The 24,697-nt window shown below is 39.6% G+C and overlaps 1 protein-coding gene across 1 annotated transcript in view; it reads right to left on the bottom strand.

Moving 5' to 3' along the window:
* LOC102173800 (netrin receptor DCC) overlaps positions 1-24,697 on the bottom strand; it is a 92,182-nt gene that overhangs the window by 25,203 nt on the left and 42,282 nt on the right. Inside the window, exon 8 of the mRNA XM_018039362.1 lies at positions 18,074-18,106. Coding sequence (XP_017894851.1) covers positions 18,074-18,106 — 33 coding nt within the window. The remainder of the gene's footprint in view (positions 1-18,073; positions 18,107-24,697) is intronic.

Here is a 24,697-nt window from a genome sequence, read left to right as displayed (position 1 = left end):
CCATTACCAGCTCCTGAAGTTTACTCAAACTCATGTTCATCCTGTTGGTGATGCCATCCAACCATCTCATCCTCTGTCATCCCCTTCTCCTCCTGCCTTCAATCTTTCCCAGCACCAAGGTCTCTTCCAATGAGTCAGTTCTTCACATCAGGTGGCCAAAGTATTGGAGTTTCAGCTTTAGCATCAGTCCTTCCAAGGAATATTCAGGACTGATTTCCTTTAGGATGCACTGGTTGGATCTTCTTGCAGTCCAAGGGACTCTCAAGAGTCTTCTCCAACACCAGAGTTTAAAAGCCTCAATTCTTTGGTGTTCAGCTTTCTTTATAGTCCAACTCTCACACCCATACATGACTACTGGAAAAACCATAGCTTTGACTAGACAGACCTTTGCTGACAAAGTAATGTTAATATGATATCTATGTTGGTCATAGCTTTTCTTCCAAGGAGCAAGCGTCTTTTAATTTCATGGCTGCAGTCACTATCTGCAGTGATTGTGGAGCCAAAAAATAAATAAACAAAGTCTGTAGAAAAGATTAATTCAACTGGAATTTAGTTCTAGAGTGGTTTTTCTGAGTGGATGTTTGTAAGTTCAGAAAGGAGTGAATGGAAAATTATTCTGCAGTGGACATAGAAAAAGCTGAATGTGGTAGTTCTAATCTATTTTTAATCCATTCTTCCTGACTGAAGTTAACAGAGGGTCCTTCAGAATGGAACTCACACAATCAATCCCAAGATATGGGCCATAATCTAAATTAAATGAACAGACTGGTTGTCTAACATTCATTCAATATATGTCCTCCCAAGGATACAGAGCACTGAGATACCATCTTGATCTTAGAAATAGTTTCTTTGAAGATAATTCTGGTGATAATGAAGAGAAGTGCATTGATTTTCTGTCTTGTATACCATTGGGTAAAGATAATGCATTGATGCCATGTGAATATAATTTTACTGCTCAGTACACAGATCATATTGAGATATATTTAAAGCAGATGCTTTTCCAGAGGCTGAAAAATGTGGCTAAGTGTTCGTAACCCTGCTGACTTTGAAAAAAGGTATGAAAACTAGGAAGCAATATCATAGCCTATGCCTAGAATATTTCAAACATATATTAACAAAAAAATGAATGAGCTCTTTTCATCCTTTCCTCAGGTTCAACACATTGTTTTCAAGTTAACATGAAAGAAAGTTCACTCATTAAAAAAAAGTATAATATTACTACTTCATATACAAGGGCAACTAGCATGTACTGAGGCTGTATTGTTTTTATTCAGTTGCTAAGCCATGTCCTAATCTTTGTGACCTCATGAACTGCAGCACATCAGGCTCCTCTGTCCTCCATTATCACCCGGAGTTTGTTCAGATTCATCTCCACTGAGTTGGTGATGCTAACCATCTCAACCTCTGTCACTCGCTTCTCTTGCCTTCAATCTTTCCTAGCATCAGGGTCTTTTCAAATGAGTCAGTTCTTCATATCAGGTGGCCAAACTATCAGAGCTTCAGCTTCAGCATCAGTCCTTCCAATGAATATTCAGGACTGATTTCCTTTGGGATGGACTGATTGGCTCTCCCTGAAGTCCAAGGGATTCTCAACAGTCTTATCCAACACCACAGTTAGAAAGCATCAATTCTTGGGGCTCAAACTTCTTTATGGTCCCACTCTCATATCTGTACATGACTACTGGAGAAACCATAGCTTTAACTATATGGACCTTTGTCAGCAAAGTGATGTCTCTGTTTTTAAATATGCTCTCTATGTTTGTCATAGTTTTCCTTCATTGAAGTCACTACTGCAGTGATTTTGGACACAAAAAAATATGTCACTGCTTTTGCTTTTTCTCCTTTTATTTGCCACAAAGTGATGGGACTGGATGTCATGATCTTAGTTTTTTGAATGCTGAGTTTCAAGCCAGCTTTTTCACTCTGCTGTTTCACCTTCACCAATAGTCTCTAAACTTTCTACCAGCAAAGTTGTGTCATCTGTATATCTGAGGCTGTTGATATTTCTCCCAGCCATCTTGATTCCAGCTTGTGATTCATCCATTCAAGCATTTTGAATCATGTAATCTTCATATAAGATAAATAAGCAGGGTGACAATATACAGCTTGATGTACTCCTTTCACAATTTTGAAACAGTCTGTGTTCCATGTCCAGTTCTAACTGTTGCTTCTTGACCCATATACAGGTTTCTCAGGAGACAGGTAAGATGGTTTGGTATTCCCATCTCTTTAAGAATTTTCCACAGTTTTCTGTAATCCACACAATCAAAAGCCTTAGCATAGTCAATGGATTGAAGTAGATGTTTTTCTCAAATGTCCTTGCTTTCTCCATGATTCAGTAAATGTTGGAAATCTGATCTCTGGTTCCTCTGTCTCTTTGAAACACGGCTTGTACACCTGGAAATTCTTGGTTCATGTACTGCTGAAGTCTGGCTTGACGGATTGTGAACATAACCTTGCTATCATGTCACTGCAGATGGTGATTGCAGTCATGAAGTTTAAAGACGCTTACTCCTTGGAAGAAAAGTTATGACCAACCTAGACAGCATATTAAAAAGCAAAGATATTACTTTGCCAACAAAGGTCCATCTAGTCAAAGCTATGGTTTTTCCAGTAGTCATGTATGGATGTGAGAGTTGGACTGTGAAGAAGGCTGAGCGCCGAAGAATTGATGCTTTTGAACTGTGGTGTTGGAGAAGACTCTTGAGAGTCCCTTGGACTGCAAGCAGATCCAACTGGTGCATCCTAAAGGAAATCAGTCCTGAATATTCCTTGGAAGGACTGATGCTGAAGCTGAAACTCCAATACTTTGGCCACCTGATGTGAAGAATTCATTTGAAAAGACCCTGATGCTGGGAAAGATTGAAGGCAGGAGGATTAGGGGACTACAGAGGATGAGATGGTTGGATGACATCACTGACTCAATGGACATGAGTTTGAGTAAAGTTCAGGAGTTGGTGATGGACAGGGAGGCCTGGTGTGCTGCAGTCCATGGGGTTGCAAAAAGTCAGACATGACTGAGTGACTGAACTGAACTTGCTATCATGTGAAATGAGTGCAACTGTACAGTAGTTTGAACATTCTTGGCACTGCCACTCTTTGGGATTGGAAACAAAAACTGACCTTTTTGAGTCCTGTCGCCATTGGTGTGTTTTCCGAATTTTCTGGCGTATTGAGTTCGGCACTTTAACAGCATAATCTTTTATGATTTTAAATAGCTCAGCTAAAATTCCATCACTTCCAATAACTTTGCTCACAGCAATGCTTCCTAAGGCCTGACTGACCTCACACTCTAGGATATCCACATCTAGGTGAGTAACCAAAGCACCATGGTTATCTGAGTCATTAAGACTATTTTTGTATAGTTCTTCTGTGTATTCTTGCCATGTCTTCTTAGCCTCTTCTTCTTCTGTTAGATCCTTGCTATTTCTGTCCTTTATCATGCTCATCCTTGCATGAAATGTTCCCTTGCTATCTCCAATTTTCTTGAAGCAATTTCTAGTTTTCCCCATCACATTGTTTTTCTCTATTTCTCTGTCCTATTCATTTAAGAAGATCTTATCTCTCCTTGCTATTCTCTGGAACTCTGAAGTTGGGTATATCTTTCAGTTCTTCCCTTGACTTTGGCTTCTCTTCTTTCCTCAGCTATTTATAAAGCTCCCTCAGATAAACACTTTGCCTTCCTGCATTTCTTTTTCTTTGGGATGGTTTTGGTTACCACCTCCTGTACAATGTTATTCATAGTTCTTCAAGAACTCTGTCTACCACAACTAATCCCTTGATACTATTAATCACCTCTACTGTGTAATCATAAGGGATTTGATTTAGGTTATGCCCAAATGGTCTAGTGTTTTACCTATTTTCTTCAATTTAAGCCTGAATTTTGCAATACGGAGCTGATGATCTGAGCCACAGTCAGCTCCAGGTCTTGTTTTTGCTGACTATATAGAGCTTCTCCATCTTTGGCTGCAAAGAACATATCAGTCTGATTTTGGTACTACCATCTGGTAATGTCCATGTGTAGAGTCTTCTCTTGTTGTTGGAAAAAGTGTACTTGCTATGATCAATGTGTTCTCTTAACAAACTCTGTTAGCCTTTGCCTGCTTCATTTTGTACTCCAAGGCCAAACTTGCCTGTTATTCCAGGTGTCTCTTGACTGCCTATTTTTGTATTCTAATCTTGTATGATGAAAAGGACATCTTTTTTTTTTCTTTTTTTTTTTGCTGTTAATTCTAGGAGGTCTTGTAGGTCTTCATAGAACCAGTCAACTTCAGCTCTTTGGCATCATTGTTTGGGCACAGACTTATATTACTGTGATTTGTATGGCTTGCCTTGGAAATGAACTGAGATCATTCTGTCATTTTTGAGATTGCACCCAAGTACTGCATTTTGGACTTTTGTTAACTTGGAGGGCTCCTCTCTTTCTTCTAAGGGGTTCTTTCCCACAGTAGTAGATATAATGGGCATCTGAATTAAATTCACCCATTCCCATCCACTCTAGTTCACTGATTTCTAAGATGTTGATGTCCACTCTTGCCATCTCCTGCTTGGCCACGTCCAATTATTTACCTTGATTCACGGATCCAACATTCCAGGTTCCCATGCAATATTGTTCCTGATAGCATCAGACTTTCCTTTCATCGCCAGACACATCCACATCTGAGCACCATTTCCACTTTGGCCTAGCCTCTTCATTATTTGTGGAGCTATTATAGTAATTGCCTTCTGCTCTTCCCCAGTAGCATATTGGACACCTTCCAACCTGGTGGGTTGGTGGGGAGTGGGTGGGCTCATCTTCTGGTGTCATATTTTTTGCCTTTTCGTACTGTTCATGAGGTTCTCCTGGCAAGAAGAGTAAGTTGCCATTCCCTCCTCTAGTGAAGCATGTTTTATCAGAACTCTTCACTATGATCTGTCTGTCTCGGGCAGCTCTGTGCAGCATGGTTTACAGCTCCGTTGAGTTATGCAAGCCGCTCTGCCATGACAAGGCTGTGCTCCATGAAGGGGATATTGAGGTTTTATGCTCAAGGATCCTGTGGCAAGCCTATGAGCAGTAATTGACAGGAACATGAATGCACTTGGTGACCTACTGGGTCAGACCCAGTGCAAGAGAACCAAATAAGCCATTGTCCATCTTTTTCTTGACCATGAGGGTCATTTCTTTGGGGGTTCCGATTTCTGTCTTTATGCCATAAAACATAAATAGACTATGACAAGAAGTAAATTCATTTTCTGAACCCAGGTCTCCCATGTTGCAGGTGGATTCTTTACCAGCTGAGCCACAAAGGAAGTCCAAGCATACTGGACTAAGTAGCCTATCCCTTCTCCAGCGGATCTTCCTGACCCAGGAATCAAACTGGGGTCTCCTGCATTGTAGGTGGATTATTTACCAACTAAGCTATCAGGGAAGCTCTCTAAAAATCCTTAGAAATCAGTATAAAATATAATATTATAATTTCATATATAAATGTCATGAAGAGTGAACATAGAGTTATTATGAAGATTAGGGTGAAAAACCCTGCTATTATCAATTTTGCCTAGACCCAAGTGTCAATCAGGAAACTTCTGGACAAAACAGAAATTTATTTATTCTAGATATGAACAATTTAAACAAATAAACTCTTAATGCCTAGCTCTTGGTTGACACTGCAGTTTGATTCTGGATCCTGATACCCTGTAGCACATGCATAATCTTTTGTGGAACATGGCAAATGATGTGTAAAGAAAGTTGTGCAAGTGATGTTCTAAACTAGGAAAAAAGTTTACAAATATTTCACTTTTCATCTTTTGCAAATACAGATAAAAAGCAGCACTAGTCCAGACCAACACATGGCTGGATTTCTAAGCATGTGGAAGATGTCAATCAAAGAAGAGAAGAAGAAATTCTTGTATCTGTGAAATACGTATGCATGTATGACGCTAGGAAAAGTATTTTCCTTAGAAAAGACCCTGATGCTGGGAAAGATTGAAGGCAGGAGAAGAAGGGGATGACAGAGGATGAGATGGTTGGATGGGATCACTGACTCAGTGGACATGAGTTTGAGTAAACTCTGGGAGTTGGTGATGGACAGGGAAGCTTGGTGTGCTGCAGTTCATGGGGTCACAAAGAGTCGGAGACGACTGAGCGACTGAACTGAACTGCTAAGTATTATAAAACAAAAACATATATATGTGCATATCTATTTCAGAAGAACATTGGTTACTGTTATGAACTCTCAGTTCAGTTCAGTCGCTCAGTCATGTCCAACTCTGCGACCCCATGAATTGCAGCACGCCAGGCCTCCCTGTCCATCACCAACTCCCGGAGTTCACTCAGACTCACGTCCATCGAGTCCGTGATGCCATCCAGCCATCTCATCCTTGGTTGTCCCCTTCACCTCCTGCCCCCAATCCCTCCCAGCATCAGAGTCTTTTCCAATAAGTCAACTCTTCGCATGAGGTGGCCAAAGTACTGGAGTTTCAGCTTTAGCATCATTCCTTCCAAAGAAATCCCAGGGCTGATCTCCTTCAGAATGGACTGGTTGGATCTCCTTGCAGTCCAAGGGACTCTCAAGAGTCTTCTCCAACACCACAGTTCAAAAGCATCAGTTCTTCAGCGCTCAGCCCTCTTCACAGTCCAACTCTCACATCCATACATGATCACAGGAAAACCATAGCCTTGACTAGACAGACCTTAGTCAGCAAAGTAATGTCTCTGCTTTTGAATATACTATCTAGGTTGGTCATAACTTTTCTTCCAAGGAGTAAGCGTCTTTTAATTTCATGGCTGCAGTCACCATCTGCAGTGATTTTGGAGCTCAAAAAAATAAAGTATGATACTGTGTCCATTGTTTCTTCATCTATTTCCCATGAAGTGATGGGACCGGATGCCATGATCTTCGTTTTCTGAATGTTGAGCTTTAGGCCAACTTTTTCACTCTCCACTTTCCCTTTCATTAAGAGGCCTTTTAGTTCCTCTTCACTTTCTGCCATAAGGGTAGTGTCATCTGCATATATGAGGTGATTGATATTTTTCTCGGCAATCTTGATTCCAGCTTGTGTTTCTTCCAGTCCAGCGTTTCTCATGATGTACTCTGCATAGAAGTTAAATAAGCAGGGTGACAATAGACAGCCTTGACGTACTCCTTTTCCTATTTGGAACCAGTCTGTTGTTCCATGTCCAGTTCTAACTGTTGCTACCTGTCCTGCATACAGATTTCTCAAGAGGTAGGTAAGGTGGTCTGGTATTCCCATCTCTTTCACAATTTTCCACAGTTTATTGTGATCCACACAGTCAAAGGCTTTGGCATACTCAATAAAGCAGAAATAGATGTTTTTCTGGAACTCTCTTGCTTTTTCCATGATCCAGCGGATGTTGGCAATTTGATCTCTGGTTCCTCTGCCTTTTCTAAAACCAGCTTGAACATCAGGAAGTTCACGGTTCACGTATTTATGAAGCCTGGCTTGGAGAATTTTGAGCATTACTTTACTAGCATGTGAGATGAGTGCAACTGTGCGGTAGTTTGAGTATTCTTTGGCACTGCCTTTCTTTGGGATTGGAATGAAAACTGACCTTTTCCAGTCCTGTGGCCACTGCTGAGTTTTCCAAATTTGCTGGCATATTGAGTGCAACACTTTCACAGCATCATCTTTCAGGATTTGAAGTAGCTCAACTAGAATTCTATCACCTCCACTAGCTTTGTTCATGTTTCTGCTGCTGCTAAGTCACTTCAGTTGTGTCCTACTCTGTGTGACCCCACAGACGGCAGCCTACCAGGCTCCCCTGTCCCTGGGATTCTCCAGGCAAGAACACTGGAGTGGGTTGCCATTTCCTTCTCCAAGGCATGAAAGTGAAAAGTGAAAGTGAAGTTGCTCAGTTGTGTCCGACTCTTAGCGACCCCATGGACTGTAGCCCACCAGGCTCCTCCATCCATGGGATTTTCCAGGCAAGAGTACTGGCGTAAGGTGCCATCACATAGTGATGCTTAATAATATTACTGATATGGTATAGCCAAATGGTCTCTAAATCATCTCCTCTCACAAGGATGTCTTTGAATACATTCCTTCTGATAATGCATCTGGAATAATGACCAGCATACAGGTCTAGGAAATCACTTTTAGAGGCAGCCTAGTTTTTATGAAAATTTCCAAACAATCCTGATTCCTTAAACATGGACACTTCCCTGGATGACTTCCTAAGAGCCTGTCCACTGACCAGACAGCAATATGGAAATGAGGCATGGTCTTACGTGGATTATAAGGGAGCAACCATTCCCAAACGCTATGAGGGCCTATGGGAGCTTCCCCACCTGGATGGTCCACAAGTCTCTCCAAAAGGCAGTGTTAGAAATGTTTTTGTGTTAGTGAAGTTGCCAAGTAGCACAGCAAGAAAAAACAGAAGAGCATGGATGTTGTTTCTTCTCCAAGTGACTGTACAGGGAAATTGTAACTGCAGTATGAAACACTAGAATGGGAGCTCCTGCTGCAGCACTGTTAGGATGTGTAAATAATAATGTTGTTGCAGCACAGAACTTCTTCATTCGTGTATCTGTCCATGGTCCATCCATCTAGTCCACAAATGTGTGAGTGGACCACCCACGGCTCTAAGCATTAGTAATACAAAAGGACTATTGCAGAGGTTCATAATCTAGCGAGAGAAAATACGTTAAGTGAATGATAACTACATTGTCAAATTCAAAAGTTAAAAAAAAATTTTAAGTAGGTGAACATGGAAAAACAGGATTATTGACTAATTCTACCCAGAAAAATGATGGAAAGTGTTCCAGGGTTGACAGCTGAGGTGACATCACTCAGGGTGACCCCTGAGTTTTCAGGGGTGACAGCTGGGAATTAAAAGATGAGTGTAAAAGTACCAGAGAAGAATGAACTGGGTAAGCTTAGAGAAAGAGGCCGAGATGAAATCATAAAACTTATTATATGCTTTAAAAAAGAATCTAGAGTTTTTCTTATAGGGAACAGATCCACTGAAGGTATTTTTAAGTAGAAAAATGACTCAATCAAATATGCATTCTAGAATGATGATTCTAGCTGAGTGTGAACAGCAAATTAAATACAACAGGAAAGACTTCTATAATAAATAGGATGAGGATGCTATTAATTACAAATTGATGATGTAGACATTATTAGCTCTGTTTTGTAGATGAGCAAACTGTGGCTCAGAAAGACTAACTAACATACTCATTTTAAGTGGTTGAATCTGTCTGACTTTGATGAAGATGGTTTTACCATTATTGAGCAATTTAATAAATGAAAGATGAACAGGGAGTGAGTTTGGGCAGAAATTAGAGCGTCTCCTAGAGTTGATCAGGGTGTATGAATGGGAGGGCTTTGCTGTGTGGGTTTGACTTAAGATGGCAGCTCCATTCTCAGTAAGGCTCACAAAACACAACAGACTTTGGAAAAGAAACGAAACAGTTATCTTTGTCACCACACAAAGGACTGGGACAAGTGAAGGTGTCCTTTCAGAAAAGGCATAACAGAAGTGGACCAAGAGCTAGGAAAATCTTTAAAGAGTTGATGATGGAAAGTGAGGCCCTGTTCCTATTCCAAATTTTCCTTTCCTTTCCCCGACCCTCACTCTCACGGATGCTGTTCCCCTCAAACGTTTGATCAGTATCAGCGGTCAAGAGTGAATGAGGTTTGCAGGATTCTGGATGCAGGGGAACACTGCTGGTTTTCAGGAGTCAGTGTAAACAGTAGGCACTTGATGTATTTCAGAGCAAAAAGTCCTGAGAACTGCTGTGTTGGAGCAGAGAGAAACGGCAAAAGCCCGGTTACCAACTTATCTCAACCACAGTGGCCTAGTCTGTACAGCGGGGCCCTAATTATCCCTGAGCACATTTTGCAGTCCTCATTCTTTGAGCAACTTCTTGCTTTTCCCATTCTAGGATTTTTCTGAATAAAAGTTCAAGTCATTTTCCCTCTATAGATATTTGTGCTGACTCAAGTTTTACTCATATATTTAAACTACTGGATCTTAAGAAGTCTTTTTTACTACTACTCACAGTGATTCCTATCTGAAACCCTGTAACATACATATGCAGATAGTACCACCTGCTTTAGCATTTCATACTTTTCATAGCGGGCTGCGAGTCTTTACATCCTAACTATACTGTATCTTTTTGAAAATGAACCCATGGAACCATACTTCTTTCTTATGTTTCATCACATCCAGAGCAGTGCTAGGCAAACAGTTTTAAACAGGTTGTCAAAAGTGAGTCCAATTGTTTTCATATCGCACATTTGGAATTTCAAAAACTCATCTGCACCCACTACTTTTGATTTTGTTCTTTACATACTCAGAATCATGAGCAGCCGGTGAACGGCAAGTGTATACATTTTCTCTGACAGTAAATGACAGAGAAGTTCAAGAAAGGTGAAAGGGGTGAAGAACCTTCACAGAGAAGGGTAAAGGTTAAGAAAAGGACACAGTGGATCAAAATCATCTACAACGTGACCACCTTTTCCTGGATCAGAAAGAACTTCTCTTTCTGTTCAGCTTTAATTTAATAGATGCATATTGAAGATACATTTTCCCTACTGGAAAAAATATTTTCATATCTTTTTCATCTCCCCCAAGATCAATCACCTATACAGTTATCCCTCAATACTTGCAGGGATCGAGTCCAGGACTTGCCTCAGAGGCCAAAATCTATGGATGCTCAAATATAATAGGTAAACACAGGACAGGATCCAACACTGGCTGAATCTGCAGGTTTGGAACAGGAAGATAGGGAGGGCTGACTGCACAGTATCCCACAGGCATAAGCACTATTACTTTTGGGTTTTCTAAACGATACTTTGGATGAGATGGTAAAGGCTGTCTTTCCAGATTACTCTGTTTTTCAAATATCTGTGTCATAATTCAACAACAAACTCTTATCAGTCAACTATAATATGGTAGGTTCAAAATTAGAGATTGGGGGTGTAGGGAGGCAGAGATGACAATGTGAATGAGACTAGCCCTTTGCCACCAAAAGAATTTACAACCTGGCCAAGACGTTGGGGATACATATATATAGACGAACTATAAGAAACAGATAGCATAGCAGAGACTAAACTGGGTGTTATGGACACACAGAAGAATAAATGACCAGAAAGGTAACAAAGACTTCTTGGACAAAAGAAAATTGAGAAGAAGCCTTCAAAGATAAGGCTCAATAGAGAAAGGGAGAGTGCACTGCTAAGGCTAAGAGGACAGTACTAGTTAGAGCATGGAGTTCTAAAGATACTTTTTTTCCAGAGTGATTTGTGAATCTTTGCTAATAGACTGCGACATACATGGAGGTTTTGAGTCTAGAACGGGAAATTTGAGGACCTTGATGTCAAAGAACTGACTTCATTCTGCAAGTAACAGTGAACCATCTGTGTTTCAGAAAGAAAACTGAGGAGGCAGAATCCAGGACTGATAAAGCAGGCAGAAAATAAAGCTAGGAACTTAATATTTGGCTGATATCTATGACAAAGAAGGACCTTTGGCATCACAGTAGGCTTGACAAGGACTTGCTTAAGATATCTTTTTGAGGGCTTATTAATGAAAATGTCTAGCTTTCAGGTCTGAGAAGATTAAAACTATCCCATGAATCATGTTAACCTCTGTGAGCACTAGGTACATTTTTTTTTTCTTTCAAAGTTACCTATTAAAACATAATAGCTTCTGAGAGGTTGACTAGACAGTTTCTTGGTTGCTTGCTGGGGACAGGATATTTTATCAAAAGCACATTACTCATTTTGAGCCTCTAGTTGTTTTTTTTTAACATTATAATTTCCAGAATTGCAAAATTCTGGAGCTGAGAAAAACATATGTGAGAGTAGGTTTTTTTCAAGGGAGTGTATCAAGCAGTTGACTAATAAAGTGACTTGAAATTACACAGGATAACAGGGTAAAAAGAGGTTTTCATTTTCAATTAAATGACTCCCATCAAAAGGTGCTAAAGGTATCAATTTCTCAAACAGCAGCCTGGCTCCTGTGATCCAAATCCTGCAAAATCTGAATTACATTAACTAAATTCCAAGCTTGACTAGACTGCCTTGAAAAGCTTATTTCCCTAAAACTAGAAACAATTAACATTCTGTTTATTCATGAGATTAAACTTGTTGAGGTGGAAAATGGCCGGTGTAATGTCAAGCACTTGGCCTGAATACCCTATTGAGGAAAGACAAAGACCTTTAAACAGGGTGAATTTATGGGAAGGGTGTGTAAGTTTCACTTTCTTGATAACAAAGTAGGAGTTTATTAACTTACTGCATTTCCAGAAATTATACATTGGTTCTGAGCAGAGATTCTCAAGCTACTTAGCCTGGGTATATATTTCAGCCTAACTCCTTACATACTGTGAGTCTTCGGGCAAGATTTAACCTCTGAAGAGTTTTACCTTCTGCATCTGTAGGGATGTTGTGAGAGCTAACTGTGATAGAACATGCTCAACGCACAGAAGAGCGGCAGGTGTGCAGCGGTAGTGCTGACATGCGAAGTGGTACCCGGCGTGGAGATGCTGTGCCTGGGCTTTAGTTTTCTAATACCAATTCTAAAATTTGATCATCTTAAACTTAAAAGAAATCAAAGATCATTTGGGCTAAATCATCATTTTACAGGGGAGGATGCTGAGAGGAGTTCAGTCCCATGCCCAAATCCACATAGGTGCTCACAGTCTCAGCATGGCGCTAGCATCCCGGGCATCCAACTGCATTCTGGTTCTCTTCCATCATACACTGAGCTGAAGGAAAAGCCCGGAGCATTACCAGCCATTACCACCATTCAGAGGAGTGTAATTCTCTCTCGGCAGTGGGAGGGCGATATCTGGAACTAAAAACTGGCCTGTGAATTTATGCCTCTTTTCCAGGTCTCCTGTTTTACATCACCCCTCTGTAGACCACGGTGAATTAAAGATACTTGACGGTGCCTGCAGCAAGCCGTTTTCCCCTATAATTCTTATCATCAGTGATACAGATCATGTCATGAGGACTCCTCTTTATGGCATTATGCCATGGCCACAGCACCTGTACTATTGCCCCAGTGGGCAAGCACGGAAACATATATGAAACTTAGCATTTGTCTTCATGCTAAGAATTACCAGTTTTTACATTATCGACACCTCAACACAGAGGATAACATTTTGGGGTTAAATGCTTCCCTAGTGGCTCAGTTGGTAAAGAATACGCCTGCAATGCAGGAGACCCGGATTTGAACCCTGGGTCAGAAAGATCGCCTGGAGAAGGAAATGGCAACCCACCCAAGTATTCTCTCCTGGAGAATTCCATAGAAAGAGGAGCCAGGCAGACTGCAGTCCATGGGGTCACAAAGAATCGGACACGATTGTGCAACTACCTTTCCTTTCACTTGCTCAAGGGTGCAAAAGCAATCACTTATGATTAAAAGTTAGTTATTATTAGATCTAATTATTAGATCTAATAATTACTTTCAAGAATTGGTCATACTTTATAGCTATGGCTATCCTCCACTGTGATCCCCAAGCAAGAGGCTTTAATAAATGCTTCTGTTTGAAGATCTAAAAGGTTTAAGCTGATTGTAGAAAAACAAAAAGCCAATTTTTTCATAAATAGAGCAACAGTCTACAAAGGAAAGACAACATACTCTGGAAGTCAGAGATAAACATGTTTGAGTCCCAACTCTGCCTGACACTATATCTGAGTGTCCTGTACAACAATTTTTTCTGTTTCCTCATTTGAAAATCTGGAAAGAGAATCAGTGAAAGAACAGTTTTGGTTTTGAAAGTAGATGGTATGCACTGAATTATGTCCTCCCCATCCCCAAATTCATATGTTGAATTTGTGACACCCAGTATGACTGTATTAGGAAGGAGATACAGGTCTTTATAGAAGTGCTTGAAGTTAAATGAGGTCATAAGGGTGGGGCCCTGATCCAGTAAGATTAGCATCCTTATAAGCAGGGTCATGAGTTCACTCTCACTCTCTCCACCCTGTGAGGACAATTCAGCAAGAAAGCAGCAGTCTGCAAGCCAGGAAGAGAGCTCTGACCAGAAACCAACCCTGCCAAACTCTGATCTGAGACTTCCAGCCTCCAGAACTGTGAGAAAATACATTTGTTACCTAACCCACCCAGACTGTGGTGTTTTGTACTGGCCGCTCGAGCTGACCAAGGCAGTCGAGATAGCACCATGCTTGTGTTTCCTGAGATAAAGGACTGTCAGGATCATATATTCAGTGCTGCAGCTTCCTACTTACAGGATGATCTCAGATTATAACTGCTTTGTTCTCTAGAATATTCACTGAATTGGGGAAAGAAAGGCTGATATTAGGAAAGTATCTACATGCCCACTTTAGATGCAGGGACTTTACAGATACACGTCAAAAGTGCTGTGTGTGTGGTTGTATATATGTATGTGTAGCATGTAGTCATGGATATACTTGGTGGTTCAAAATAGGGGCTTTGGAAGATGGCTGGCTGGGTCTGAAATATGGTTGTGCTGCTTACCAGCTGTGTGTCTATAGGCAAATCACTTGAACTCTGTGAGATTCAGCTTCTTTATCAGTAAACTGGGAAAAATGACAGTGTATTTCCCACAGTATTCCCAGGTGGTGCTAGTGGTAAAGAACCTGCCTGCCAGGGCAAGAGATGAAAGAGATGTGGCTTTGATCAAGAAGATCCCTTGGAAGAGGACATGGCAACTCAGTCCAGTATTTTTTCCTGGAGAACCCAATGGACAGAGGAGCCTGGTGAGCTACAGTTCATAGGGTGGCAAAGGGTCAGACATGTCTGTGGTGACTTAGTACACACACACATTATTATGTGGATTAAATGAGTCAATACATGTTAAGCTCTTAGAACAGCAATTGGTGGTGAAAGCTTCACAAGGATTAATGTTACTATTATACACCCCCACCCAGACACAGACAAATTGACAGGGTTTTTACCAAAATATGAAAAATAAAAAAGGAATACAGTCTGTATCTTTTCCACTCACTTTCCCTTCTCCAACTGACCCTCCAAAACAGTAAATCTGCAATTAACCTCTAAAATCCCATGATTACTTTAAAGCTTATTGGCTGCTTGTGCCTACAAGAGACTAGAGAAATAATTAAGGTGTGGAACAGGAGATGCGAAAACACTAGATCTGATCAATTTACACTTACATGAAGGGGAAAAGGAGTTCTATGTAAATCATCCATCATTTTCATACTAGCATTGCTATTACTCTGAAGAAAACATTTTCCCCCAATCAGAAGCGACTTAAACATAACTGACTTTTTGTTTTCACATTTACATTCTTCAGGGCAGATATTAAATTCCAAGAAAAGGTAATTGTGACAAGAGATTACAGTGACACTTTTTAAAAAAACAATGAAAACTTTTCTCACTTTTTCTCATATGAGTCAAACTTGACCTCCTGCTTTTATATTTAGGATTCATCTTTGCAAGGTTAACTCTGACCCAGGGTGCTAAATTTTCTCTCTGAGCAAATTTTATCTCAACAGAAATGCAGTGCTTGTCGTAAACATAACTGTGGGATCATTTCACCATGGGAAGGGGACAAATTGGTCTAACAGAGAGCACAATAATGCATATCCAGCTGATCTGCTGTGTGCCGAGAGTGGGGATCTTCAAAGCAGCCTTTTCCTATTATTCCCATCAATCTTAGAGGAATCTTTAAACTCGGTTATTTTTCGCGTACTAAGTCTGATTTTGTTTTCAAAGAATTTTGGATGGCCAACAAATTTTATATGCTTTCTTTGTCAGAATTTAAAGATCTGGCTTATAACCACTAAATTACATGCTGTCACTCCTTCTCAATTTTACAAGTAATTAGACTTTGATGTAAAATTTAGAACCTATCAACTTGACCAACCGTATACCACTTGTGCCTGAGTAAGGGACCAAGTAGTTTAATATGTGACAGAATCAAAGTAATGTTAGATGAAGAAAAAGAACAATTGCCCAAATATATGAACACAGCCACTGTCAATAATTCTTGGAAATTCCTTTTGTTTCCAGTAATTGATCTGATTTCACTGTCAATGTGAGGATCTGAGTAAAATCCATGGAGAGTGTGTGACCAAAGAGATTGTACAAAATACATTTCTTGGTAGCTGAAAATATTATTACCAAAACAAGGAACAAATAACAGCCAAAAAAAATTAAAAGGGATTCAGAAACAACTGGAAATCCACTACATTGAAAGGCTTGAGCATACTGTCACTCAAATGGCTAATAATGTAACTTTTCATCTGGTTCAGTTATTTAAAAAATGTTTTCATATTTCCTTTCTCTATATATATACTTTTTCTAAACATAATTTCAAAACTTCGGAGTTGCCTGCCTGTGAAAGCTCCAAATTCGTTTAAGTTAAGAATGCTATGCAAAGTTGTTTTAATTATTTTTTATTGAAATAATAAATTCTGCTAATTAACTATTCCAGCTTGAATTCAGATATCACTAATGTTTACTTTACCTAATAAAATACATGCTAGCTGCCACTTACTTATCATTAGTGGCTTTATAAATATTACCGTTTAGTAGATGTTGATCTTACAAAAATATTTTAAGTGTAAGCAGGCAGGAACATATAGGTGATTAAGTGAAGTGAAAGTCGCTCAGTTGTATCCGACTCTTTGCGACCCCATGAACTGTATAGTCAATGGAATTCTTCAGGCCAGAATACTGGAATGGGTAACCTTTTCCTTCTCCAGGGTATCTTCCCAACTCAGGGATCAAACCCAGGTCTTCCACATTGCAGGCTGATTCTTTACCAGTTGAGCCACCAGGGAACCTCAAGAATACTGGAGTGGGTAGCCTATCCCATCTCCAGGGTCTTCCCAACCCAAGAATCAAACTGGGGTCTCCTCCATTGCAGGTGGATTCTTTACCAACTGAGCTATCAGGGAATGCTGAATGGAGACTTTAACCCTGGGTGGACATTTTTGTGCATTGCATCATTTCAGTTACTGCCTGTATGAAGTGTTGGCCATGTTCTCTTAAGCAGAGGGATGCTATAAGGACCCAGAGATAAACCTGAATATAGGATCATTAAATAAAATACTGCTCATGTAGACAATCTGCTACTGTTAGTGAAACAACATTCAGATTCTTAGTATTTGTCAACAGTTGAAAAGTATTCTTGGTGAAAAGCATATTTTCCCACAGTCTATACCACGATGCCTTATGAGACATGATGATGGTAGGGAGGTTATGTTGACAGTGACGTCTCACGCAGGAAACAATTATACAAGCTGTGAGCTCTGAACCAATACTCACAACACCAATGGTCACCAGTTATGAGCATTTCTAAACGCTCACTTTTTGAAGACTATAACATCCTATAAAAGTCAAATGCATAAACTATTCTTTTTTTTTTTCCCCTGTGGCATTCTACTAATTATCCTTCATGCAAAAAAAAGTGGAATCTTAATATATCAGTCTACAAATCACAGTAATAAATTCCTATCTACCTGAGAGTTGATGGATTTATCTCCATTTTCCTTTGTGTAAAACAATCTCTGTTTCTCTACACAAATCAGCTTTTAGCAAATGAATGGAAGGAGGACAAAATACTGCAAGTCAAATTGGCACCTTATTCTTGAAATGAAAACTTTCTGGCTTCAAAATGAACAAAAGTATTGCCCTAAAAAAAGTTGACCTAACTTTGTTTTTCCATATGAAAAGAAGCACATAGTAGAGGAAATGCACACATGATTTGTGGGTCTTCTCTGTCGAGCTACAGAACTTTAATCCAGAGCTCATGAAAGGGTGCAAGAGCAGCTTGAAAATTATGCTGAGCTTAATTACACTTAATGTGAATTATTCAAAAGTGCAGACAGAGACTAAAAATTTATTTCATACAAAGAAGCTTGACATTTTAATTGGTCCTTCAGAATGGAGACAAAACAATTTCCTCTCAAGAAAATTTACATCCTCCCTATCAGAGCCGAAACCTCAGCCAAGCAGAACTTCATTAACAAGATTAATTATCGCACTAGTGCCTGCTTCATCAGGTGTATGGCCCAGGTAGAAAGAAGAAAACGGAATAATGACGGACATTTCTAAAAGACAGCATTGACTCAAGGAGGGAACAATGACAGATGAAAACCACCATACCTTGGTCATTAGCCATTTTGTCAGGGTGTTCCACTGTGGAGGAAAGAGAAACAATATTATTAGATTTTGGCAGTTTCCATCAAGAAAGGTGACATTTCCAGTCAACGGTTTTATTAGTGAGTTCTCATATCAAGGCCAATGCCCTATTGAAATAAAATTGATAAGGAGTCGGTTACTGTGATTATTTCAATTAAACTAAAGAATTTGAAAGTAATATTTTGCTGCGTAAATATGTTGTAAAAATATGTTATTTGTAACAGTCCTCTAAACACAAACTCAAAATTATTTTCATACAAGTTTAATAATACAATTAACAGTAATAAATGCATGCTATTACCAAGTAATTATCATCCATATATTTTAAATAAGTTAAGGAAGCTATTTTCTTGTATTCATTTTTAATTTTTCAACAAGAGAACTTAACCAATTTTCACACAAACAGGGTAAAGTAATAAAATATCATAAAGTTTAATCTAAATGGCTTGATTTTAAACCTTATGAGGCAAGGTCTTGAATTGTTGACTATTTAAAAAAAATTTTTGTATCAGTCAGTCAGTTAGTTTAGTCGCTCAGTCATACCCGACACTGCTACCCCAGGGACCACAACACGCCAGGCCTCCCTGTCCATCCCCAACTCCCAGAGTTTACTCAAACTCATGTCCATTGAGTCAGTGATGCCATCCAACCATCTCATGCTCTATCATCCCCTTCTCCTCCCACCTTCAAACTTTCCCAGCATCAGGGTCTTTTCAAATGATTCTGTTCTTCACATCAGGTGGCCAAAGTATTGGAGCTTCAGCTTCAGCATCAGTCCTTCCAAGAAATATTCAGGACTGATTTCCTTTAGGATGCACTGGTTGGATCTCCTTGCAGTCCAAGGGACTCTCAAGAGTCTTCTCCAGCACCATAGTTCAAAAGCATCAATTCTTTGGCGCTCAGCTTTCTTCACAGTCCAACTCTCACATCCATACATGACCACTGGAAAAACCACAGCTTTGACAAGATGGACCTTTGTTGGCAAAGTAATCTGTCTGCTTTTTTACTATGCTATCTAGGTTGGTCATATACAGAATTATGTATACTATTCTTGAAAATAATTTGTTAGATTTTAAGACATCTGTGAATTTTTGAAAAGTGGCTTTAACTATACATGAGGTAAATCTCTGCGAAACAGTGCTTTCCTAGAAACTGTGAAATGATATTTTGACTAACATAGATCTCTGTAAGTTTCCATCAGTTAGACTTATTTCAACTATACTTGTACTTGATTTTCTTTGATCTTTGAGTCTTCTGGGTTTATTTAACTCACTTCAGTCAGTCAGTCAGTCAGTTCAGTCGCTCAGTAGTGTCCGACTTTTTGTGACCCCATGAATTGCAGCACGCCAGGCTTCCCTGTCCATCACCAGCTACTGGAGTTCACCCAAACTCATGTCCATCAAGTCGGTGATGCCATCCAGCCATCTCATCCTCTGTTGTCCCCTTTTCCTCCTGTGCCTCCAATCCCTCCCAGCATCAGAGTCTTTTCCAATGAGTCAACTCTTCACATGAGGCGGCCAAAGTACTAGAGTTTCAGCTTTAGCATCAGTCCTTCCAAAGAACACCCAGAGTTGATCTCCTTTAGAATGGACTGGTTGGATCTCCTTGCAGTGCAAGGGACTCTCAAGTGTCTTCTCCAACACCACAGTTCAAAAGCATTAATTCTTCGGTGCTCAGCTTTCTTCACAGTCCAACTTTCACATTCATACATGACCACTGGAAAAACCATAGCCTTGACTAGATGGACCTTTGTTGGCAAAGCAATGTCTCTGCTTTTTATTATGCTATCTAGGTTGGTCATAACTTTCCTTCCAAGGAGTAAGTGTCTTTTAATTTCATGGCTGCAATCACCATCTGCAGTGATTTTGGAGCTCAAAAAAATAAAGTCTGACACTGTTTCCACTGTTTCCCCATTGATTTCCCATGAAGTGATGGGACCAGATGCCATGATCTTCGTTTTCTGAATGTTGAGCTTTAAGCCAACTTTTTCACTCTCCTCTTTCACTTTCATCAAGAGGCTTTTTAGTTCCTCTTCACTTTCTGCCATCAGGGTGGTGTCATCTGCATATCTGAGGTGACTGATATTTCTCCCAGCAAACTTGATTTCAGCTTGTGCTTATTCCAGCCCAGCGTTTCTCATGATGTACTCTGCATAGAAGTTAAATAAGCAGGGTGACAATATACAGCCTTGACGTACTCCTTTTCCTATTTGAAACCAGTCTGTTGTTCCACGTCCAGTTCTAACTGTTGCTTCCTGACCTGCATATAGGTTTCTCAAGAGGCAGGTCAGGTGGTCTGGTATGTCCATCTCTTTCAGAATTTTCCACAGTTTATTGTGATCCACACAGTCAAAGGCTTTGGCATACTCAATAAAGCAGAAATAGATGTTTTTCTGGAACTCTCTTGCTTTTTCCATGATCCAGCGGATGTTGGCAATTTGGTCTCTGGTTCCTCTGCCTTTTCTCAAACCAGCTTGAACATGAGGAAGTTCACGGTTCACGTATTGCTGAAGCCTGGCTTGGAGAATTTTGAGCATTACTTCACTAGCGTGTGAGATGAGTGCAATTGTGCAGTAGTTTGAGCATTCTTTGGCACTGCCTTTCTTTGGGATTGGAATGAAAACTGACCTTTTCCAGTCCTGTGGCCACTGCTGAGTTTTCCAAATTTGTTGGCATATTGAGTGCAGCACTTTCACAGCATCTTCCAGGATTTAACTCAGTTAACTGCAGTCAAACACTTAGGCTACCACATTTTCTGGTTTGCTTTTTGTATATGTCTCAAAGTCAGACAGAGAAAAATATAGTAGATTCCAATGGGCAGCCACCTATAATCTATTCAGTTTTCTCTTTACATGTAGTGGTCTCATAGCAAATCCATCATCACTGTTTGAAAAATACTTACAGCAAATATCTTGTAGGTGGCAGTCCTTCCTTTGTCTTTTAATTGAAAGAATATAAATCTTGTCCAAAAAAATATATATAAAATCAAAATACTTAAATAATGCTGTTAGTAAAAACCACTTTCAAATACAGGGTTTATATATGTTGTATTACAGAAGGACAAACTCCTAAACCAGAGATCATTTGCAATTTCTTTCATTTTCAAATAATACAGAGGCATGGTCTATGAAAAAGATAAACCAGGAAAGATATCTTACTAACTAGAAGACTGAATTATGAATCACTTTTTGGAAAATGGTATATAAAAGCATGCTTCTTGGATTAAGATTCAACAAGCTTTAATTAAGTTTTATAACTGTCTTTGTATCTTCTCCAACCAATCCATTCTGAAGGAGATCTGCCCTGGGATTTCTTTGGAAGGACTGATGCTAAAGCTGAAACTCCAGTACTTTGGCCACCTCATGCGCAGAGTTGACTCATTGGAAAAGACTTTGATGCTAGGAGGGACTGGGGGCAGGAGGAGACGGGGACGACAGAGGACGAGATGGCTAGATGGCATCACCAACTCGATGGACGTGAGTAAACCCCGGGAGTTGGTGATGGACAGGGAGGCCTGGCATGCTGTGATTCATGGGGTCGCAAAGAGTCGGACACGACTGAGCGACTGAACTGAACTGAACTTGTATCTCCTCAAGATTTAAGAATTTTCAACTCACCAGGTCATCTAATCTGGTTTTTTCAAATATAATCATTACAGTTTAATGTGTATCTTAATTTTTCTCTCCCATTTCCCAATCAACACTAATGATGCCTCAAAATATATTTTATTATGGTATTAGGGAACTGTTGATGAGAGGTGCTTTTGAGAGGCAAATGCATTATCTATTGTTTTCATACAGAGAAAGGATCCTAATGTAGCTTTTAAGGAAGAACACTTTGCTCTAAGAAGTGCCATAGGAAGTGTTCCGTAAGAACGAGGAAGGGCATGTTAGGGTCTATATGACCAAACAAGCCAGGAAGGCAAAAGTTTGGTAGTCAGACCAGAGCACATTTGAGAAACTCTTTGAATCAGCATCTCATATTTAGGTGAGGACTTTTTGGAATGATATTAAAAATAAGAGAAGAAAACCTGTCTCATCTTATTGCCATTCTTCATCTCTCCCTTTAATTACATAATGCACTACCTCTAGTCCAAGAAATTTTTGACAAGTAACAAATAAATATTTGGTATGGTGAATAATACTAAAGAATTCCCAACAGGGACTAAACATGTCCTAATAAGTACTTTTTATTAAAGAAAATAATGACTTTAAAAAATTAAAAACAAATGCCAAAGCATTATAATTTTATGCCTTGAATTTTTAATTTCTCCTGTCACCTATCACGAATATCATGTACTTTGTCACAAAATTATTTAAAAATAAATAAAACTTTTTTGTATTCTGGAGCACAGCTTCAGTTCCGTATCCTTGCATGGGAGAGATGTACATTTCAGAATGGCAATTAAGGATGCCCAGAAAAGAGACCGTACTCTAGTGCTCTTCCACTGCTGATGACTCTGCTTCTCTTGTGGGAGACGACTTCATGTCTCCACAGATGCCGTCTTTGGTTTAATCCTTCAGGAATGTCCTTCCTCCTTATTACCTGACAGTCCAACATAGAGACGCTTACTTTACTAGAAGGAATGACTCATGTGATGGGCAGAAATAAACATACATTTCAGACATCTTCCAAGGTTTCTCTACTGTGCAGGTATCACAATATGTAATCTGGAGACGGGAGAGTCCTCTGGGGTCAGAGAATGAAGTTCAACGTTCTTCCAATTAACATTCCAAAGAAAGAATCAGATCTACTGCACATATGTACAATGTTGCACAATGCATGTACAAAAAATTTAAAAAGGCAATGATAATTTAATCCCTTTTAAGTTATAAGCATCCTTTTATTTAACCAATGATTACAGATTGAGCTGCCTGAACTTCTCTGACTGGTGGCCAAAACAAAAAAAAATAAAAACCTTACTCTCTAGTAGAAAATGCTTCTATCTTGACAAAGACTGGGCATGAGAAAATGATGCTGCTAACGACTGACTAATGCATAATTTGCAACTTGCATAGACCACTGAGAGTTCCCTCAGCTTCAGGACAACGAGGAAGCCTTTCTGTCTGTCAGACATTACATTCTGATGAACAGAGGCCTTATATTTTGAAGCAGCTTTGGAAACGGAAAATCTTAAATCAGAGAGCATTTTATCTTTAGTGTAGATGTGATTCACTGTGGCTTCAAATCTCTCATGATGAGTAATTTGTTTATCTTAGACCATCTGTCATGTGACATACATATAAGGTTCGAGCCTATGCAATATCAATTGTTGATAAAGATAGGCAACATCAGTGTCTGAATCATTTAAAACACATTTAAGACATCTGAAACTTAGTTTACTGTAAGACCATGGGTTTCCCCCATGGCTCAGATGATAAAGAATCTGCCTGCAATGTGGGAGACCTGGGTTCGATCCCTGGGTTGGGAAGATTCCCTGGAGGAGGACATGGCAACCCACGGCAGTATTCTTGCCTGGTGAATCCCCATGGACAGAGGAGTCTGGGGGGCAATAGTCCATGGGGTTGCAAAGAATGGGACATGACTGAGCGACTAAGCACAGCACAAGACAGCATAAAAATCTAATTCTCTATTAATTGAATATGATATACTTGGGGTAGATAATCTTAAACATCCATATCAGGATATTAGAAATAACCCTTATGGACTATTGTGACATATAACGTATCTTGAATTTGTTCTTACTCTTAAACATCTCATGGATGAGTTCAGGGCACTTAGAGTAAATAGTACCAAATGGGATATGAAGTTCATTAAATAATCCACAGGATAGTGATCAATGTGGGCCTATAAATCCTAGATAACTCATCTCTCTGCTGCTTAATACATTTGAATGTCTTAAGTTATCTTAAACCCTCTGTGAGATCTCTAGTTGGCATACATTGTAAGCATGAAATTAGTTTGGCACTTGTCTATAGATAAAGATGAAACATTTGTGAAATGTTATCTAGTTACATTTCATGCTCCCACAAAATGAATAACCAGTTTCCTTTCAGTTGCTCATTTGGAGTGAAATCTGATTTAGACATGAAGTCCTAAAAACCTGGATAGGCGAAGACTGGCTCATTTTCCTCTTGCCTTCCTTCCAACTTCTACTCTGTCATTAAAGAGCAGTCATGTAGGCTTAGGCTGAATGCTTATCTGCATGTTCTTGGAAAACTTTCAGATTAGTTGGTACCAAATCTAGCTTTTGAATAGCTCAATCACCAGCATCCAAAAGTCTACTGTTTATTAGAGTATTTTTTCTAGGAGAACTGAGAAATGGGCTATGTAGTTATTCTAAGTTTCTTCTTGAGTTTGTCCAAGTAAATGGGTAAAAATGTCAACCCAGATATTTGTTTCTAATTTGTCCATTGCTTGCCATCATATTTTGTTAAGGTTTCAGACAGATATATGGGCATAATGTGGTAAGGGATTTAAAACCCAAGTATCCTTCTTGAAAAGCTTCCCTGGTGGCTCAGATGGTAAGGAATCTGTCTTCCAAGCAGTAGACATGAGTTCGATTACTGGGTTTAAAAGATCCCCTGGAAAAGGAAATGGCAACCCACTCCAGTATTCTTGCCTGGGA

This window comes from Capra hircus, chromosome 24 (assembly GCF_001704415.2).
Source record: "Capra hircus breed San Clemente chromosome 24, ASM170441v1, whole genome shotgun sequence".
Lineage (NCBI taxonomy): Eukaryota > Metazoa > Chordata > Mammalia > Artiodactyla > Bovidae > Capra > Capra hircus.
The sequence above is the reverse complement of the archived record's forward strand: the minus strand, read 5'-3'. Positions and strand labels throughout refer to the sequence as shown.